The sequence below is a fragment of the Pimephales promelas genome, chromosome 6, assembly GCF_988280905.1.
Source record: "Pimephales promelas chromosome 6, fPimPro1.hap1.1, whole genome shotgun sequence".
Classification (NCBI taxonomy): Eukaryota; Metazoa; Chordata; class Actinopteri; order Cypriniformes; family Leuciscidae; genus Pimephales; species Pimephales promelas.
In genome coordinates, this window is record NC_142774.1 from 289,763 (window position 1) to 311,555 (window position 21,793).

Sequence of the window (21,793 nt, forward strand, 5' to 3'; positions counted from 1 at the left end):
TGTGCACTTTTTCTCATGATCTTCAGTTCTGATGTGTGTTTCTCAGTGATGAGTACGATTGCGAACACCATGACTTTACCTTCAGTGTTGCTGTTCGATCTGTGAGAAACACACACACACACACACCCAGCGTGGGTGAGAAGCAGCATGTTAATGAGGAAATGAGTGTGTGATTAAGACACGAACAGGAAGAAGTGTGTCACAGACAGGCAGCGATGGAGATGCTCGGATGGATTCTGCTCGTTTGGGGTAAGACACACACACACACACTGTCAGAACACACTTCATCATTTAGCACACACTGATACACACACAGATCACCATACATTAAATATAGAATTTGCGCAGTTTGCTTGTTTTTGCATTTGCGTAGTCCGTAAACTTAAAATTAACTTTTTCAACAACAGATCATTTAGATCAGAGTGTGTGTGTGTGTGTGCAGGCTCATGTGTGTGTGTGTGTGTTTGTGGAATGCTTGCTTTAAATTTATGTTAACTTAATAAATCAAACTTTTACATTAAGTTGAGGTGATGTGTGTGTGCGTGTGTGTGTGTGTGTGTGTGTGTGTGTGTTGGGAACAGGGTGTGGTGGTTTTGTGGTGTTGGTATACATATGTTGACAGGAACTCACACGTGTGAATGCGAGCACACACACACACACACACACACGATTTACTGCACATTGATGGTAGCCATTCTTTAATTTAATGTCAGACTCAGATACATGATGCCTATATCTATCTCTCACTCTCTGTCTGTGTGTGTGTGCATCTCTCTCTCTCTGTCTGTGTGTGTCTCTCTCTCTCTGTCTGTGTGTGTGTCCACACTTCTGTCTCTGAGATGGGCTGAGTGCCCAGAGTGTGTTGGTGTTGTTAGCGCTGGTCATTCTGTTAGTTCTAGTTTCGGCAGTTTCAGCGTCTTATGAAACTGTCAAACAGGAAGAGAAACTGTGAATCTTTAAGAGAACGTCTCCTGATGTCTCAACGGTCTCTCTCTCTCTCTCTCTCTCTGTCTCTCTCTCTCTCTCTCTCTCTCTCTCTCTCTCTCTCTCTCTCTCCTCCAGCGTCTCTTGCAGAGGCCTTCAATATGGACACTGAACATCCACTGAGATTCAACGGCTCGGCAGAAGAGTTCTTTGGTTACAGCGTTTATCAGTCTGAGTTTGAAAACAGGAAACAGTGAGTGACACACACACACACACACACACACACACACACACACTGGTTGCTAAGGAGTTTTCTGATTGATTGTGAGTGTGTTTTTGCAGGATAATCGTCGGAGCGCCATTAAAAGGAAACTCAACAGGTGAAATGTACAGTTGCACAGTAGATCTGCAGTCCTGCACACCTCTGCACAGGCCAGGTATCACACACACACACACTCACTCACACACACTCTGTCATGATCACGCTAACACACACACTCTGTCATGGACTTTCTGTTGACTTTAATTGTTCATCTCCATCTGACTGTGTGTGGTTTGGGTGCTCATACTGTGGTCTCTCTCTCTCTCTCTAATGATTGACAGACTCAGAGAGCGTTCGGTTCTTCGGCATGTCTTCTGCTGTGTCGTCTGGTGCTGACGGACACTTGACTGTGAGTTCAGCATCTTCCTTCATTGGTCACTTCAGTGTTTGACTTCTGATCACAGTCGCTTCTGTACTTGTGTTCACTGAACTGCATTTACTTTGCATACTTTCTGCATAACTCACTAAAACTTCTTAAACAGTCCCTGAAATTAATTCTGTCATCACTTACCTCGCTCATGCCCATTCAAACGTTCATTCTTTAATGAAACGCACAAAGGGTGAATGTGAAAATGTGGTTCCCTACTGAGGGAACTCGCACTGCATCATCACAAATGGCATTGCGGAGCTGCGTAAAGCCACAGATTTGTCTCTCCGGACTACGAAGAAGACGGCCCGTGCTATCAGCTGATGCAGAGATATCTGTGGCTGAACTTATCTGGTATTAAATAAAAAGATTAGTCTTTTCTCCTGGATGTGCCGCTCTCACTTTCTGGCCTATTCGGTGACGCAGTAAATACTGTTGTTGATTGGTTTCAGGAGGCGAGGAAGCAATCTGCCGCGATCCAGCAATTTCTCCCTCGCCGCTCAAAATCCAAGTCAAAGAAGGCTGTAGCGAGCAGCTAGCCTCAGCCGCCAACGAGCTCTTCGTACCATCAGGTACAAAAGGAGAGCGTTGCCAATAGAGCCCCTCCCTCAGGAGTCTGGCAACAGAGAAAACACTCTTGCTCAAAGTCCTCTGACCAGACCTGAGGACCCTCCTTCAGGCGAAGAGGGCCTAATCAGAGTAGTAGGACCTCTAAGGTTGCAACCGAGGTTGTTCTCGCAGCGGAGGCCTCAGGAAAACGATGTTGGTTTCCCGTGTGAATTAGTTAAATAGGTGGAATAAACGTATGGCAGTACTTTTACTTTCTGACCCCTGGACTTTACAGCTCTGATCCTGCATCACGCACCTCGTTCCCGCATTACAGAGGGAGAGCAAGTTATGACAGAATTATCATTTTTGGGCAAGTAAAAAAAGGGGAACATGTTTGTAGAAAAAATGTTTATAGAAACTATTAAAGAATTTGTGTGATTTGATCCTCCTGATGTTTCAGATATTGTGTCTCTTTCTCAGAGCTGCAGTCCGTATCTTCCTCATGAGTGTGACGGAAACTCGTATCTGAATGGCGTCTGCTACCAGTTCAACAGCAGATTACAGGCCGTCTCAAACTTCACCGCCGCTTACCAAGGTCTGACGAGTCCAGCGGATAACGACACTTAGCACTGAATGCAGTTTAACTATTTCAGTCTTTAATACTGTAAAACATGTGTTCGGTTCTTACTAACATTCCAGTTGGTGTGATGATTATGGACAACTCAATTAAAGACATTATGTAAATATCTTGTTAATAATTTATGGTGTGATAGCTAAAAGAAGTTAGCGTAACAGATGTGTTTCCATATCTTGTGGTGTTTCTGCAGAATGCACAAAGAGAGAAGTCAATCTGGTGTTTCTCTTTGACGGATCCAGCAGTATGAAACCAGACGAATTTAAATTGAACAAGCACTTCATTAAAGATGTTATGAACAAGCTTTCAAACTCATCCATAAAGGTAAATCAATCCACCACTATTAATGTGGAAATATTGACATGTAATCGTCTATATAGTTTGCTAATGATGTTAACGGCATGTGTGCTTGTTGTGTGTGTCAGTTTGCTGCCGTCCAGTTTTCATCTACATTCAGAACTGTGTTCGACTTCAACGACTATCGGGACGGCTCCGCTGAAGGCAAACTCATGAGAGAGGAACGCTTAAAAACTCTCACAAACACACACGGAGCAATCAACTATGTCTTGTGAGTGAAACCTCCATATGTTTATGAATGTTCACTGAATTTATAGTGGGGCCAAAAACTATTTAGGTCAGCCACTGATTGTGCAAGTTCTCCTACCTAGAATAATGACAGAGGTCTGTAATTTTCATCTTAGGTAAAATGAGAAAAAGATCCAGGAAATCACATTGTAGGATTTTTAAAGAATTTATTTGTGAATTATGGTGGAAAATAAGTATTTGGTGAATAACAAAAGTCAATACTTTGTTACATAACCTTTGTTGGCAATGACAGAGGTCAAACGTTTCCTGTAGGTTTGCAAACACTGTAGCTGGTGTTTTGGCCCATTCCTCCATGCAGATCTCCTCTACAGCCAACATGACATCATGACATTTGCGTAAACATACATGCCACTTTCAAGTCAAGTGGTGTGTTATCTATACGCATTTTCAGCTATCCGCGTGTATCCACGTCTATGCGTGTATGTCTACGCCATTAATGTGCGAGTAATTCCGCGTGTGTACACGCCGTTAAATGTCACAGCGAAACGAAGCAAAATGTAGATCTACATCTGGGGAGTGATATTTTTTTTCCCTAGGATGGTAAGGGAAGACTCGTAAATGCCATTAACCCCAGTGACGGGTAGGTTTAGGGATGGGGTTGGGGTAGGTCATATATATTTATATATACAGTAATAACGTTAAGTCAACAGCGTTCATAAACACGCTGAAAAGCGATTATGCGTGTTGATAGGACACCAAATATGGAAATACGAATTGGCGTGTCATACACACGCAATTTCATGAGATCAGTCTGCTACAGCAGTGATGTATCGGGGCAACACGGACTTTCAATTCCCTCCATAAATTTTCTTTGGGGTTGAGATCTGGACACTGGCTAGGCCACTCCAGGACCTTGAAATGCTTTTTACGGAGCCACTCCTTCGTTGCCCGGGTGGTGTGTTTGGGATCATTGTCATACTGGAAGATCCAGCCACGTTTGATCTTCAAGGCACTCACTGATGGAATGACGTTTTGGCTTAAAATCTCACGAGACATGGCCCCGTTCACTCTTCCCTCAACACGGATCAGGTTTCCTGTCCCCTTTGCAGAAAAACAGCCCCAAAGCATGATGGTTCCTCCCCCATGCTTCACAGTAGGTATGGTGTTCTTGGGACGCAACTCCGCATTCTTCTTCCTCCAAACACGAGGAGTTGAGTTTTTGCCAAAAAGTTCTATTTTGGTTTCATCTGACCACATGATATTCTCCCGATCCTCTTCTGGATCATCCATATGCTCTCTGGCAAACTTCAGACGGGCCTGGACATGTACTGGCTTAAGCAGGGGGACACGCCAGGCACTGCAGGATTAGAGTCGCTCTCTGTGTAGTGTGTTACTTGGTCCCAGCTCTCTGCAGGTCCTTCATCGTGTAGTTCTGGGATTTTTGCTCACCGTTCTCATGATCATTTTGACCCCACGGGATGAGATCTTGCGTGGAGCCCCAGATCGAGGGAGATTATCAGTGGTCTTGTATGTCTTCTATTTTCTTCTAATTGCTTCCACAATTGATTTTTCACACCAAGCTGCTTGCCTATTGTAGAGTCACTCTTCCCAGCCTGCTGCAGGTCTATACTTTTCTTCCTGGTGTCCTTCGACAGCTCTTTGGTCTTGGCCATGGTTGAGTTTGGAGTGTGCCTGTTTGAGGCTGTGGACAGGTGTCTTTTATACAGATAACGGGTTCAAACAGGTGCTAATAATACAGGGAACGAGTGGAGGACAGAAGAGATTCTTAAAGAAGTAGTTACAGGTCTGTGTGAGCCAGAAATCTTGCTGGTTTGTAGATGACCAAATACTTATTTTCCACCATAATTTACAAATAAATTCTTCCACGAGTTCACACGTACATGAAATCAAACATTATTTTAATGCGTATTTGGCTTGCTGTCCGGGGGAGGGCTCCGAGCTCGGAATTTTGCCCGAACCCAGAGTACTCCCCCCTATACTGGGGTAGACCCAGCCCAGAGTGAGGTGATGGGGTGGTGGAGGGATGCTGAGAGACTTGTCGTGAGACAGGAGGTGAGAGAAGCTTTATTTATACCAGCTTCCTTTGAGTTGATTGGTTGATTACCTGAACATGCTCCTCCCGAACTTTGTTTACATAAAACTTCATTTCACGAGTTCACACGTACATGAAATCAAATATAATTTTAATGCGTATTTGGCTTGCTGTCCGGGGGAGGGCTCCGAGCTCGGAATTTTGCCCGAACCCAGAGTACTCCCCAAAAAGCAAGGTAAGTGTGGGACAGCGAGCGTAAAAAATATATCCCCCCAAAAAGTGAAGGGCATGAGAAGGTAATTAAAGAACGAGCTTGACCGTTCGACCGTGAGGGCTCTCATGACATCCGACGGGAACTTGGATGCTCACAGTATTGGACGGATAAGTCCCGCCAGCAGTTGAACTGACAGCTCGATGACGCCAGATTTATACGAGCATGATTTTTTGAACGAGTTAAGCCGTTCAACCGGGAGGGCTCTCGCAGCATCCGACGGAAGCTTGAGTGCTCACAGCGTCGGATGGGTAAGCCTCGCCGGTTGGACGGGGGCGCCCGCTGTACTCGGTCGGGAGGGCTCGACCAGCGCTTCGAAGGGTGCTATGCTGAGAGACTTGTCGTGAGACAGGAGGTCAGAGAAGCTTTATTTATACCGGCTTCCTTTGAGTTGATTGGTTGATTACCTGAACATGCTCCTCCCGAACTTTGTTTACATAAAACTTCATTTAAAAAATCCTACAATGTGATCCTACAATGTAAGATGAAAATTACAGACTTCTCTCATTATTCTAAGTATAGTAGGAGAACTTGCACAATCAGTGGCTGACTAAATACTTTTGGCCCCACTGTACACACAGAAACAGTCTTGAAATACACATACAATAAATGAAAATCAAAGATGACTCTTTTTTGTTAAACACAGTGGAGTTGGACTTTTGTCATTGCATAAATGATAAGTTAAAAACACATTGTTGAAAGAAAGTGTTGAGGCTGATCAAATAATTATTTACATTCATTACATCACCAGAAAGAATCTCCTGAATAACGTGTCGTCTGGAGCCGATCTCAGTGCTCAGAAAGCCCTGGTGATCATCACAGATGGAGACCCTACTGATAATGATGAGGAAAATGTCCTCAAAAAATGCGTTGAGCAAAATATCCTTCGCTTCATCATTGGGGTGAGTTTGCTTGAAGCTCAAGCTTGTCACTTAGTTTGTGGTGTGTCAGTTCCATGAAGTCACTGATAGTTTGATTCCTAAGGGCTGAAACACTGTGACTCTGTGGTTTGTTTGAGCTGCCTGAAATGTCAGCTTGTCAGACATACAAGTTTTTGGGGCAGGAATATCTGATTGACTGACCAATGGCAAACTAGGAGAGTGTTCAAGAAACCTGTCTGGAAACGGTCATTATTTGTGTAATTTGGTGTCTCTAGTTGTGCAATGACACACTTCAGCTTTCAATAAATAAATTATGTTTTACATATTGGTCTGATTCAATTCATAGTTATTCAAAGTGTTTTTGCACAGACCGACTTAATGACATGTGTTTGCCAGGTGGGACGTGTTAGCTTAGAAAAACTAAAGGGCCTGGCTTCAGAACCAAGGGACAACAACACCTTCTACATTCAAGACTACAAAGGTCTCGAAGGACTTCTTGACAATCTGCAAATAAAGATCTACAGCATTGAAGGTAAAATGCAAGCGTAAAGAAAATGGAAATTCAGCTAAAGAAGAATCCACTGATGATTTAAGAGTTTTCCTTTTGTGCTTTCAGGGTCAAAGGACGTAGACAGCAAAGACAGACAGAAAGAGTTATCGCAGAGTGGATTCAGTGTCCTCTACCACAAGGTCAGAAATATGTCATATACAAGTTAAATAAAATACTATTTCTCATAAGGAATAGTTCATGTTATTGTATAAAAGTAGTTTATAGAATCTCATTAAATGCTGCTGGTTGGTGCATTGTGGGAATGTGTAGGTTGTGAATGTATCAAGTGCCCTGGAACAATTACGACTCTGTGACGGCTGTAGAAATGGGTGATACACTATAGAAATTTAAAACACATTAATCAAAGCTGGGTTTCCCACTTGATGTAAGCTGATCTGCTGCATTTGCTGCTAAACAAAAACTCTGGACAACTTTCAAAGACTCAATGCCACTAACCACATAAATATAGCAAGTATAAACCTGCACACACAAACTCCTGGAAATTGCATAAAACAACCACATCGGAAGAGCAGCTTTTAAGAATCTCTGGTGATTATTGACTGTAATGAGTCAATATGCCGAGACTGAAGCCGAGACTGTTGCGTTTGTTTTAGGAATCTATGATGGTAGGTTCGGTTGGATCTAATGAATGGCGTGGATCTCTGTATGAAGTGACTGGATCGGGATCTGGATTTAAAGAGACTGAGATAAAGGATCCATCTGTCAGTAAAGACTCGTACATGGGTATGTTGAAGCTGTTGGTCCGTCCTTTTCTGATGTGAAGTGTCTGTGCATGTTTTAATGATGCTGATGATGTTCAGGTTACTCTGCTGATCTGGGAATGAGAGGCGGCGTCTCTCTTCTGTTCTCCGGGGCTCCGCGGGCCGAACACAAGGGTCTGGTGACCCTCTTCACCAAGAATGAAAGCACATGGACAGTGACGAGGAACATCACTGGAGAACAGGTTAGTGAAGAAGAACCCTCTGACACGATATTAACACTCTCCATCAGCAAGAGCGGGGCTTTACAAATCCTACGGAAGAAGCAACCACACTATGAAACACTCTTACAAAACCATTAAAACCGTCTCAAAAACTCACTGGCCATCTACCAACCACTTAGTACCTTCCTAGCAACACCCTAGTAACCACCCCCTAGCAACTGCAAAGCAACCACAAACATCTTTACAGAGCTCTGGGAACTCCCTAGAATCCACTTATAAACAGCCTACAAGTTGCCCAGAACATCCAAGCAATCACCTAGCAAAACTCTAGCAGCTAGTTAGCAACCACTTAGCAATGCCCTAGCAACCACTCACTGTAGAAGCTGTAATAGTTTAATTATAGTGAACTTAACAGAATTAAAATAATACATCTAGGATATTTTAATAAAAAAATAGGGTTAACTGAATAAGTTATTCTGAATATTATAAATTCAGATGACCTCAAGTATTGAGTGACTGCTTGTGAGGTGTTAGTGGAACATGTTGTTTTCATATTTCTTCTGTGAACATAAGGCAATAAAGATCATATGCTAGAATGCATTCATTTTGATTCATTTTTGGCATCAGATTGGCTCGTATTTTGGCGCGTCTCTGAGTCTGTTGGATGTGGACTCGGATGGAGACTCAGATTTCCTTCTGGTCGGAGCTCCGTTATTTCACCAGTCTCAGCCCAGGGCAGAAGGGAGGCTGTACGTCTACGCTTTGTCAGAGGAGGTATGGACAGATTCACAAGATTCTCTTTTAGTAATGCATGAGGTTAATGTTCAGGGTCTGTGACTGGAAAGTTGCTAGTCATCACCATTGCCGTTACTCTAGTGCAGCGATGGGCAACTTCAGTCCTGGAGGGAAACTGTCCAGCAGAGTTTAGCTCCAACCCTGATAAAAACTCTCCTGCCCGTAGCTTAGTAATTCTGAAGACATTGAGTAGCAGGTTCAGGTGTGTTTGAGTAGGGTTTGAGTTGTGGATAGTGGCCCTTCAGGAATGAAGTTGTCCAAAAAAAACCAAGCGTCTCGAGAACGCACTCCTTGAAATAGGTTAGAAGGTGTAAGCGCTAATCTGTTATCTGTGCGGAAACCTCAAAAACGCAGACGGTGCGTACATGCGCATGATGTGTTCAGTCCATAGGTATGTGCGTTTGAATACTCAGGCGTGTAGTCCTTCACAAATCAAGCCTCAACAAACCAATTTTCTGGTCTTAAAAATGTATAATAGAGAAAAATGTCCTGTCTGCGTAGCCACGAGAACCGTAATTATCATGACAACGTTTTATCTGTACAGAGGTAAAGGGAGGGAGGCCTTCACAGGGGAGAGACTAGTTAACACTTCAGGACTGAGTTGTCGTCGCGTCTAGACACAGGTCCTTCATCAGATCTGGACACGGCGGACTGCTGTAAAAATCGGTATAAACAGAGAGACTAAAATTAGCATAGACGCCATTCTTCTTATGATGTAATGAGTACATCAGGATTTATGGGACGTGTTCCCCGTTCCGGCTGATCTAATCTATGCAGCCTAACATTGAATTATAGAAGTCTATAATGTGTTATGTGTATGCTAGGCCAAAGAGATGTGTTTTAAGTCTAGATTTGAACTGTCTGCTTCCTGGACAATATTAGGAAGACTGTTCCAAAGTTTTGGCGCTAAATAGGCCGGAGTCTTGAGATCGCAATAGACGTGAAGGACTATAATGCGTTAAGAGCTCGCTCAAGAACAGCAGAGCTAAACCATTTAGTGCTTTGTGATTAATCAGTAATATTTAAAAATTTATACAATGTTAAATAGAGAGCCAATGCAGTTTTTCAGTCAATCTCATGTTCATCTTGAGTACCTATAGAGTAGTATTGCATCTTTCATATCTCCAAAAAGTCTTTAGTTTTATTATATTTATTAAAGAAAGATAGGCTGTATCGAGTCTTCGCGGAAAAAAACAAGTGGCTGGAGGCGTGGCGGCGGAGCAGCATAATCACGAGGGCACAAAGCACTGAGGATACTGCTTTTTATCTTAGACAGAAGAGGTAGATTCGAGATCGGCCTGTAATTAACTAATTCTGTAGGATCAAGTCACATTTTTTAACAAGCGGTTTTATCATAGCCAGCTTAAAAGTTTTTGGTACGTATCCTAGTGACAAAGATGAATTATTGATATTGAGATGAGGATCTATGACTTCTTTCAGTAGTTTAGTCAGTATAGGGTCTAACATACAAGTTGTTGATTTAGATGATTTAACAAGTTTAGAAAATGTATCGTTTCCTTTAGCAATGAATGAACGTAATTTTTCATCAGGGAAATGCATTGTTTTGGAGCTGGTCATGTGTAGACGAATACAGAGCATGGTCTCTCTCTCTCTCTAGTATTTTCAGAAGACACTGAACGAGACAAACACCGGCAGATTTGCTGCATCTCTGGCTTCACTAAAGGACCTGAATGGAGACGGCCTGTCAGATGTGGCAGTGGGGGCGCCGCTTGAGAACGAAGGGGAGGGAGTCGTCTACATCTACCTGGGCGACAGGACACGTGGAATAAACACCGAACACACTCCTCAGGTGAGAGTTCAGTTCCCTCAATCCCAAACTCTGTGTTTGTGCCCAGATTAACCCAGAATCCCAGACGAGCCCAATGTTCTCAGATAAACAGACAGACACGGCCGGCTAAACGTGTACAATGATGAACCGCTGTAGCACAGTAGATCTCTGTGTGTGTGTGTGTGTGTGTGTGTGTGTAGCGGATCCCAGCGCGCTCGGTTCTGCCCGGTCTGCAGCAGTTTGGAGTGTCTCTGTCTGGTCAGATGGACATGAGCGATGATAATCTGACAGATGTCGTGATCGGAGCTAAAGGAGGGATCGTGCTGCTCAAGTAGGACATTTCACATCACATTTACAAAATAATGGAAAGATTCTCTTGCAGTCTCATTTATGAACTACTAAAGTGACTGTACTCAAACAGAGCCAGTTTCCAACTGAACCCTTAGTTTAGAGAATGAAATGATTTGAGCAAACTAATTATCAGTTTGAGTTGGTCAAGTTTTTCTAGCCCCAGACAGTCTCACTGTCCCATTAGCTATTTACCCTTTTCTCTCTCTTCTCAGGGCTCGGCCTGTGATGTCTGTATCTGCGCAGCTCAGTTTCAGTCCCAAAGAAATCAATCTGAACGACTTTGAATGCCCGGGTGATAAAGCGCTTAATGCGTTTAATCTCACTTCGTGTTTCACGGTGAACGAGCGGACCGGTAGCAGTGGTAACGTCAAATACATCTCAGAGTCCCAGTCTCATGAAGAGCATGGCCTCCATAAGTCTTACCCCTCTCATCTCTCTCAGGATCTCTCGAGACGAGCCTGAATATTTCTCTGAACCTGAATGTCGATGTGATGAGAGGATTCCATCGAGGATTCTTGGATCAGAGCGATCCGTCGTCCAGGACTCTGCAGCAGTTTGTCCTGCTGGATTCTGGGATCTCCTGTTCCAGTTTCCCCATCTTCATGCCAGTGCGTTTCGTCTCTCACTGCTTCAGCCAATCACAGCAGCTTCGGGTTAACAGCAAATGTTGTGTTTGTTTTAGGCCTGCATTAGAGACACAGTGTCTCCGCTGAAGATACGAATGAATTTCTCACAAACCGAGACGCTTTCTGAAAACTCCACGGCTATCCTCGACATCCACAGCAGGACAGAGGAGTATGTCGAGGTGAGCTTATCTGACATCACAATTTATACACAATTTCTCTGTCTAGAAATATCAGGTCCTTCAGCTTTACTGTATGAAGTTTCTGCAACATTCAAAAGCTCTATGAAAGGTTCTGTTTGGTATGTTATTAGGTGCCGTTTCAAAGGAACTGTAATTCAAACAACAGCTGTGTGGCCGATCTGAAGCTGAACTTCACTTTTACGTGAGAAACCACTGATAGATCCATCAGACATGATACTAATGTTAAATATGTCTGTAAATGCTTCTGAATATTTCCATTCTTAAACATGAGAAAGTGATGAAGATTCTGCATCCTTGTTCTTCAGGAACGACACGTTACTGGTGGTGAATCAAGCTCATTTCACCGTCGGCGTATCGCTGGCCAACACAGGCGACGACTCCTTCAACACCAGCATAGTGCTGCACTACCCAGAAGGCCTCTCGCTCTCCAAATTTGAAACTGTTAAGGTACCGCCGTCCACACGTCAAACTATGGACTGTCAAAATCTGAAAAAACCTTCTGAAAATGCTTTTGGTATTAAAATCGAAATATCAGCTGAAACACAGTACCTATATCCACGATAGTCAAGTCAAGTCAAGTCACCTTTATTTATATAGCGCTTTTTACAATACAGATTGTATCAAAGCAGCTTCACAGTGATAACATGAAAATAATACAACACAGATCAATAATATTGTTGAATATTAAATTTCCCCAACTAAGCAAGCCAAAAGCCAAGGCAACCGTCTCGCAAGTGTTGATAGTCACTAGTGTGTTATCCTCCAAAAAACAGGGTGTGTTAACACCGCTGAAAGCACGAATGCTTATATTACCTGAACCTATTCTCATATCCATAGCTTAGACAGCATATCCTCACAGCAATGACACACAACAGACCGCTTGCTTGCGGCATAAACACAACTGAGTAAAAGCTGCAGCTTGTATGTTTAGTAAATCACTCCACAAGATTGTTAACAAAACACTTAGATTAAACTGTTATGATTGCTCATTTGGGAATTAATGAACAAACCACACAATTTGCACAGAGATATGGAGTTAAAGAGTGTGCACTTATCTTAGATGTTGATTTCAGATGCGTTGTGAAAGCGCGCGACAGATTGCTAACTGCTAACAGCTAACAGCAACACTGCTGGTGTTTGTTTGAATATTGAGCTGCAGCTCATTGGCCACTAATGCAACAGCAACCAATCAGCTGTGTATAGAAATGCAATAGAGATGATGATGATGCGATCCCTTACAACCAATCAGCTACGCCATCTAGCGGTTCATGACAGAACTTCATTTCCAGTAAACCGCTGATATTACAGTTGTGTGTCATTCAGAATTAAATTTAAATTCCAACTTTGAAACTGAAACGGTGCCAATTCTACATTCTGAAATATTCAGTTTAACTTTACAATAAAAATATAGGTCAAATAATCAAAGATATAAAGGAGGTTTCTAAATATCTAAATATTAGTCTAAATCATTGATGTTGTGTTGTTCAATTCACAGACGTCGACCAACAGCTACAGACACTTTGTCGAGTTTGTTGAATCGGTGTGTTGTGTGTTGCCAGATGTTCTTTGGGTCGTGGAATGTCTGAAAAGTGACGTTCTCTAATCTGATGGTGATTGTCCATCAACTGTGTGTGTGTGTGTGTTCAACAAACAGCCCAGCCGGACTCGAAGCAGTTGTGGTGATCGTGACGGCGGTGCTATGAACAGAACCACCTGCAGTATCAATCTACCAGTGTACCGCAGCGGCACCACGGTAACACACACACGCACACACACACACACACACACACACACACACACACACACACACACACACTCACTCACTGACAGACTAGTATATTTCCTCATGGTAACAACAGATGCACACACAGAAGCACTGAAATTGGTATCAACATAATCCATGTTTGTGCTGTACAAGTGGCTCAGAAGTGGCATTTATATTATTACCCAGACTGTTTAGTGCAGCTCAAAGGTGGCGTACTGCATTACAATGGCATTAATTATGAATTAATGTTTGAAAAATAACATTTTCAAACTAAAACTTATCCACCATTAGCTAGTGTCAAGTCTGTCTTAATGAGTTATTCATTTAATCTTTGATTGGTTCAAAACTGCGATCCGTTCAAACGCTGCTGTGTTGGTAGGAGTCCAGCTGGATTAGGGAGATCGTGCTGTCATGCATCAGCTATCCTTTCGAAGTTATGAAGAAAAGAAAAACCTTCATTTTCTTTTTATCTGTGATTTAATAAACAATAACGTGATCAAATCACACTTGGTGAATGTTTTTTTTTCGATTGAGTTTAGCGATGTGGGGATGAGACAATCTAAAACACATGGCAAAAAAGCATAGACCAAACTCGAACCGGAAGTTGGCAAACGGAGTCGTCGTCATGGCAGCGCGCATTGTTTAGAGCAGAATAAAGGTGGATAAAATGAATATATTATGAGTAAATTACCTGTGAATCTAGTCACGGATCCTGCGGAGATTCTCAGAGGAATAACGGCTGTTTCAGCGTCACGGGAACGCGCTCGCTCTCCGGTCCGCTCGTTTCTCTTAAAGGGACAGTTCACCCCGAAAATTACCATTCTCTATTTACCTTATAGAGGTCATAAATATGTGAGATGATTACGATGTTAATGTTTTCAGTTAAACTTTATTTCGATAGTCACTTTAGATTTTCTACTAATTATAAGTAACTTTTCAACTACATGCCAGCTAACTCTCATTAGAGAATTAGTAGTAGACTGTCAGTAGACTGTTTGGTTATGGTTAGATGTTAGGCTTTGGGTTAATAGAATAGTTTACTTGTAGTTGCCAAGTTACTTATAGTCAGTTGAATATCTAGGGGACCAACAAAATAAAGTGTTAGCAGATATTAAGCTGACAGTTTACTAATATTCCAATGAGAGTTAGTTGACATGTGGTTGAAAAGTTACGTACTGTATAGTTTGTATAATGTCTAAAGTGGACTATCGAAATAAAGTGTTACCATGTTTTCAACCATTCTCTATACTACCAACATCTGTGATTTCTACTGTCTTCTAGACTCGGTTTCTGGCAGCCTTTCGTATGGCGAAGTGGGATTACGACTGGTCCGACAGGATGGAGATGTTGATCACCGCTAACAGGTTTGACAGATTTATTTGTTTTCAGGGCTGTTTCATATCAGAATGACTGACCTTCATGAAGAATGACTTCATGTTCATTCATGAGTAAATTCTGTATGTTTGTCCAGTGATAATAATGGAAACAACCATACGGCGGTGAGGAAGAGCGTCCCGGTTCAGTACGCCGTTGATCTGGCGATCAGTCTGTGAGCGGCATTTATTCAACTTCTTAACTCTTCTTCCGTTTCTGAACGTCTAAATGTCTTTCTGTTTGGAAATGTTTTGTTCTGTTTTATTATCAGCAGTTAATACACTGGGACATTAACATTATATTAAAATGACAGAAAAACTTATGATTGACTGAGAAGTTATTGAGTTATTGTGTGTTTGTCAGAGCGGCTGAAGTCTCTGTGACGTATCTGAACTTCTCTCTGGAGGACAGAGGTCCAAAAGCTCTCAACATCGTCTACAAGGTCAGAGAGTCACACACACATCTACAGCTTCATCGTGTTGTTTTTGGGCTTGATGGGATCAGATTGGTGTGTGTCTGTGTGTTTGTGTCCACAGGTGGAGAATCTGGGTGTTAAAGGTCTGCCGGTGTCGCTCAAGCTCTCCCTGCCCTGTCAAACTGCACATGTGATTTTAACCCCGCAGAACTTCAGCATGCAGGAGGTGCGTCACTCGTTCATCAGCTCATACCATCAAACCAGCACGTGTTCTGCTGAATAAACATCTTCTGTTCTTCTCTACAGAAGTCAGTGCCGTGTGGATTCATCCAGCCGCAGGTAAGAGATCATAGACCCTTTTACAGCTGCTGTTAAAGTGCTCGTTCACCCAAAACAGGATCATTCATTGACTCACTCTCATGTCAAGTCAAGTCATTTTTATTTATTAATTTTGTGGTTTGGTAAGTTTCGTCAGGTTTTGAAGAAGTATAGAGCTGAGTATCATCAGCATAACAGTGAAAGCTAATTCCATGTTTCCTAATGATATCTCCTAATGACAGCATGTACAGAGTGAATAGCAGCGGTCCTAGTACTGAGCCTTGTGGTACACCATACTGAACTCATGATCGATTAAACCATGCTAGTGCAGTTCCACTAATGCTAACATCATTTTCTAGTCTATTTAAAAGAATGTTGTGGTCAATTGGGTCAAATGCAGCACTAAGATCGAGTAACACTAATAGAGAGATTATATACAACCTCGATCGGACGATGAGAGCAGATCATGTGTGACTCTAATGAGAGCTGTCTCGGTACTATGATGCGGTCTAAATCCTGACAGGAAATTCTCGCAGATATCATTTCTTTACGAATAAACGCTGAATGATCATTTTTGGGTGAACGATCCATTTAAGATCCGATGACAAGCAGTCACAGTAAGGCACTCTCCGGCTGTTTAGTTCAGTTGATCCTCTGGTTTATTGGTGTCGGCGTTTCAGTTCTCAGTGTTGTGTTGATGTGTCAGGACGGTCACTGCGGGAAGTTCGAGTGTGTTCAGTTTGATCTGCAGAGATCTTCAGCCGTTCACTTCATCCTGACGGCAGACGCAGCTCTCCGGAACGTGACGCAATACGAGAGCGTGAGTGACGAACACAGACAAACACACACCAGTTAAAGATGGAGTAACTCTGAACTCAGACTCTGTTTCTTCTGCTGTAGAAATACTCCTTCCACGAGTTCAGAGAGGATTTCGTCTTGAACATCAGCGCCGAGCTCCACTACAACAGAAGCCGCTACAACCAGACCTCCACCGGCCTGAAGGTGATGAGAGAAAGAAACCTGTAGCTTTGCCATAACTGGTGTTGTGCCTGTGCTGATCGTCCATGACGGACGTCAGTCTTACAGTATTCTGTCATATTTATAACCATCTCTCCTTCACTCTGCAGGACGACCCCCACAGATCACAGGTACCCACATCTCACTCCTTCAGCATTCAAAGATGATCAGCGTTTGTGGAGTTGGTTGTGATGAGTTTCTCTCGGTCCCGCTCAGATTGCAGTGAGGGCGGAGTTTGTCATTCCACCCAGTCTAATGCTGATCGTGTGCTCTGGCGCAGGGGGCGGGGTCATCCTGCTCATTATCATATTGATCCTGCTGCTGAGGGTAAGAACCAATCAGATCGCCTCACACCTGATGTCATCATTCACCTCTCAAATCCTCAAGCCAATCTGTTCATGTGTGTTTGTAGTGTGGGTTTTTTAAACGAACGCGTCCTGAAGGGTTTCCCTCGGAGGATGAAAATCTGACTGCGGTTGAAGACTATCCTCTCATGAACACGAGTGCTAACGAAAACAAAGGAGTGAGTGAGAACGACAGCGCAAAGAAAGAGAACGGAGTGACAGACAACGCGGAGTACGAGAACGTAGTGACAGACAGCGCGGAGTACGAGAACGTAGTGAACGAGGCGAATCCCAGTCCTGAACCACCAAACACTGACGCATAAAACCACAGTTTATTTTCACCAAGTAAATGAAGGTGACAATGTTTGTTTGGAAGTATATTAAGATTTTATTAAGAAAAGCATTTCAAGCACAGTACAAACACACTCTAAAAAATGCTGGGTTGTTTTAACACAAATTTGGGTCAAATATGGACAAACCCAAATGTTGGGTTGTCCATATTTGACCGAAAATTGGGTTAAAACAACCCAGCATTTTTTAGAGTGCTCCAGATTGCTCTATAATTAAATAAAGGTGGGAAAGGGTTTATCCAGAGCTTGTCTCCTTAAAGTAATCTAAAAATGGGCTCCAAGATTTCAAGAAAAGATCAGGTTTCTTTCTAATTTAAAACAGGTTTTGATCTTTTCAATGACGGGAGGTTGGAGGAGATGGCAGCTTCCAATTAATTAGTAGAAGTCGTCTAGCCAACAGTGTCTATCTCTAAAGATGTCAGCGTGACTGGGGAACTACAAACAACAAACATTATTGTATTGTACACCAGTGAAATAAGTTTCTGAAGTTGGCTGCCCAGTAATACGTCTGAAAGTTAGGCAATGCCAAAGCTCCCAGCTCTTTTGACCTAACAAGATGCTTTGGACTTATTCGCCCCGGCTTGTTATTCCAAATAAATGACGAGATAGTCTTTTCCAGACAGAGAAAAATGACTTGGGAATAAATATGGGCAAACACTGAAATAATATACAAATTTGGGAAGAATGTGATTTGTAACTGCATTTACCCCTCCAATTAGTGATGGAGGAAGGGGTTTCCATGATAAAAACATAGATTTTGTGAGATCCAATAAAGGACTAAAATTGATTTTAAAGGCACACTATGCAAGAATTAGGTTAATACGTTAAAATAACAGCTTCAAGTTTTTCCTTTCTCATCAAACGTTGCGTTTTTGAAGACATCCTTGGAACTTTGCTGCTATAAGATTACAACAATATTATAAGAAGTGAAGTGACCTTCAAATAGGCCTAAACGAAATGTTAAATAAATATGTATATAATGCTGTATCAAGTATAAAACTAAATTAAAGAGGTGGTTTGCGGAGCTCCTGCGGCCTCACATGGGCAGATGCTGAACGATCTTTAAAGGAGCATTTCACCCATTGCAACATTAATTTTTATTGAAAGTGGATCATATATGTAGTCAAAATGTAAAATAATTTTTTAATTTGGTGCCCTCTTGACCGAGAAAAGACAGAAAATAACCAAGGGGCGCATTTGTGTTAAAAAACTACAGTTCCCAGAATGCCCCTGCGTTGCACAGCTCCGCAAGCCACACCCACTAACCCACCCATCCACTGGAACAGCGCAAACAGAGAATTCACTCTTCCGTCTACAATGCTAACATTAGCTGTCACCAGAGTAAGAGTTTGAAATTCATTTCAAACAAAATGTCTAGTTAGTTGGCTGTGGCGAGGAGGACGATCGAGGGCGAGGGATGTAAGAGGACGGCAAGGCCGGTGGCGTGAGTGATAATGAGGCGCCTCTCACGAAGGAGCGAATGCATTAAAATGGGGAGCGACGACGGCAGATCGAGAAAGAAACAGGCCTGATTTTATGTTTATTTGTTTCTGTTGTGTGTAACGCTGGCTTACTTTCGTTTTGTATTTGTTCATTTTACTATTAAAATGTTGAAATGTTCGCCGTTTCATGCCTCTTTCTTCCCAAAACAACAAACCCAGTTCACGTTACATTTGTAAACACATTAGTGAATTACTCGGCGTTTGTATTTATTTCTGTATGGTGAATTACTGCATGATACCTGGATGTTCTGAAGGCGAAACTATCACAACACAAACGTCCGTGTGCTCGTCTGATTCAGAGATTTCCTCCAGGAGAAATTGCCATCGTTGAAACACGCAGCGAGAGTACAAGCAACAGCAGGCCGCCGAGCTCGACCCAGTCCGGGCGTCTCCTGCTCCTCCGTCAGCCTCAGCTGCTCTAAACTATACTGCGACTCGTAAAGAGAGCCACGAACATCGGATATGAGCAGCAGACTTTCAAAACCCTTCCATCATTATCATAACTTCATATCTCCACAGGGCTTGTTAGCTTAGCTTCCAAACAAGATGGCGGATATTGATTTCAGCCTCTGCAAGTGAAGTCCCACCCACTGATCTGTAATAGGCCTGTGGGTGAGTGGGTGCCACACCCTTGAATAATAATGAGCTAATCATTGTAGTCTGTTGACATTTCAATGAAATGTGACTTCCAGCTTATCGTGACGCAAAATGACGATTTTTACGTCACGATAAGCAGGAAATAAAACACTTAAATCCTTATTTCTCCCATCTCAGGGGAAAATAAGGGAATAAACCATGACCATTCAAAAATATGACTGGGTTTCTAAAGATACAAAGCTTAATGCAAATGGGTGAAGTGACCCTTTAATGTTGTATGATAATGTTTTCTTGAGGATCATTGTGTGTTCAGTATGTTTAATTTGATGATCTTCAGCTTGTGATGTCATGGCTGGTCCTCGTCTTGTTATTCAAAGTATTCATGTTTTTGAAAGAGAAATTAATATTCAATAATTTTACAAATAAATTTGAAACCAAGGATAAACAAATGCTTAGAATTTTTGCACTGAAGAGGTGAGTTATGTATGGCTCCCGTCCATCTTAATTCATCTTCATATTTGAATTGTTGCTTTTGAGTCAAAGTCTTTAGTGCAACTGATGTGTATTAAGTTATTGAACTTATCTGTGTGGTTATTTTGATCTATTTACGATATATTTTTGACTTTGTTCTGTATGTCTATCTGTATTTGTTTTAGAGAGCAATATAAGTGTGATTTACTCAGACTGCTGTCTTATGTTGTGTATGTCAGTGAACCCGCCGCCTGTTGTGCCGTGTCTGTCTTCACAACGCAGACAAGTGTTGCCGTAACTGGTGTCGCGAGGCAGAACAACTGGAAAAGAGCACAGTCTCCAATCCAGAGCAGTGATAAAGTGTTCAGTCCACACGTATACTGGGATTCATAACAGAATAAAGCATCGACAGCCTCAATACCCTGTAGGATTTGGTCAACGGTGGTTTGTACATCGCTCTCCGTGTCAAGCCCAAGATGAGCTCTCCAAGGGGTGTCAGCCCCGCCACTTAGATTTACAAACATTTTAGACACAGTTTTTCCTCCCATGTCATCAAACTCATTTGTGAGAGTCTCTCTGGACTCTAATAGTTGGCCGGCACAGTCTCTGAAATCAGGAAAAGAGACAATGCAGGAAAATAATCATCAACAACTGGTGGACCGTGTGCATTACAGCAAGGATCATTCAGTCTTCGCAAGTTCCCACTTCCAAGTGTTGAGCAATTGATTTCTGATCCTGAAGGATCTACCTCCCGCACGAGAGTGTCGATCAGATGAGGTCCACACAGATCAAGCCCAGCCGAACCGAGCGACTGCATCTCGAAGGGTCCTGCCATGTTTCCAACTGGCTCCTTCAACAGCCATGACAGATCCACAGATCTCCACAGAAGGAACATCCTCCACACAGGGAACTTTCGGAGGACACACAGTTTTTTAGCACTCGGGTCCATTAAAAAAGGCTCAGCAAGACCCAAATTCCCGCCTCAGATCCTTATGGTTCTGGCTAAGGGTCCAGAAAGGTCTGCGGGTCCAACGAGGAGTCTCTGGGTGAACTGGAGGCGGAGAGTGGCGCCCCTACTGGCGAGATGAATGAGTCCCTGCCCTCCTTCCAACAGGACGCTCTGTGGGACCCAGTAAAAGTCCACCAACACTGCCTGTGTCTTGGCCCGCTTGTGCTGGAGGGTGAACGCGACAATCGTGCCACAGCGTTGCAGTTTATTTAGTGTACGACCCATTAAAAAAAGACATGTGCGGTAAGATCCATTTCCAGTTTTTGAGACGTCCTTCAACTTTTTCTACAACATTGTCCCAATTTTTACTCACAAAAGTATCATCTCCAAAATAAACACCAAGATATTCAAAAGTATTAACCCTAAACTTGAACATTTTCAAAAAGACCTAAACTATTGAGTTGGGCTGGACAAATTTGAAGCTTTTCTCTGGTTGTTTCAGGAAAAGATTCAAAGCTTCAATAGTGTTGAAAACAGCGCCATCATGTGGCAGAGATGATTAACAGCAGCCATAAACCTGAGTGTGCAGCTCAGCAGTGGCATCCAGCAGACTCACTCATTTACATTTTCTCCGTCATTTCCGTTCCACCACTAATTTCCGTTTTCACTGCTGGATTGACATGTGTTTATTTTATATTTTCACCTCTGGATAGACAGCATATTTATTTTCTGTATATGATCTTTATCATATCTCTTTACATAAAACAATTCTCAATAATTCATGCAAACTGCATTCACAAGAACCACCTTGAAAACATATATATTGTTCAGATCATTTCCAACATTTGACCACAGTTTTTTGCCTTGCCCATTTGGATATTCAATTTTTT

At 42.5% G+C, this 21,793-nt stretch overlaps 1 protein-coding gene and 1 pseudogene across 2 annotated transcripts; both read left to right on the forward strand.

The window, feature by feature from the left end:
- The first annotated feature begins 41 nt into the window (after nucleotides 1–41).
- On the forward strand, nucleotides 42–15,745 carry LOC120486178 (integrin alpha-M). The gene is made up of 26 exons (XM_089131874.1): nucleotides 42–249; nucleotides 1,063–1,177; nucleotides 1,267–1,361; nucleotides 1,528–1,595; nucleotides 2,643–2,757; nucleotides 2,990–3,120; nucleotides 3,222–3,364; nucleotides 6,418–6,568; nucleotides 6,944–7,079; nucleotides 7,164–7,237; nucleotides 7,712–7,841; nucleotides 7,919–8,061; nucleotides 8,668–8,814; nucleotides 10,454–10,645; nucleotides 10,825–10,955; nucleotides 11,188–11,336; nucleotides 11,417–11,583; nucleotides 11,658–11,780; nucleotides 11,912–11,982; nucleotides 12,107–12,248; nucleotides 13,456–13,554; nucleotides 14,848–14,930; nucleotides 15,038–15,115; nucleotides 15,304–15,382; nucleotides 15,477–15,581; nucleotides 15,662–15,745. Exons 1-26 carry the CDS (start codon nucleotides 216–218, stop codon nucleotides 15,728–15,730), a joined length of 2,970 nt encoding a protein of 989 aa, XP_088988000.1. The 5' UTR covers nucleotides 42–215; the 3' UTR covers nucleotides 15,731–15,745.
- Nucleotides 15,746–16,274: 529 nt separating this feature from the next.
- Nucleotides 16,275–19,004, forward strand: LOC148978415 (uncharacterized; annotated as a pseudogene). The gene is made up of 6 exons (XR_016168976.1): nucleotides 16,275–16,290; nucleotides 16,380–16,493; nucleotides 16,574–16,675; nucleotides 16,801–16,821; nucleotides 16,907–17,017; nucleotides 17,103–19,004. The product of XR_016168976.1 is annotated as an uncharacterized LOC148978415 (transcript).
- The last annotated feature ends 2,789 nt before the right edge of the window (nucleotides 19,005–21,793 follow it).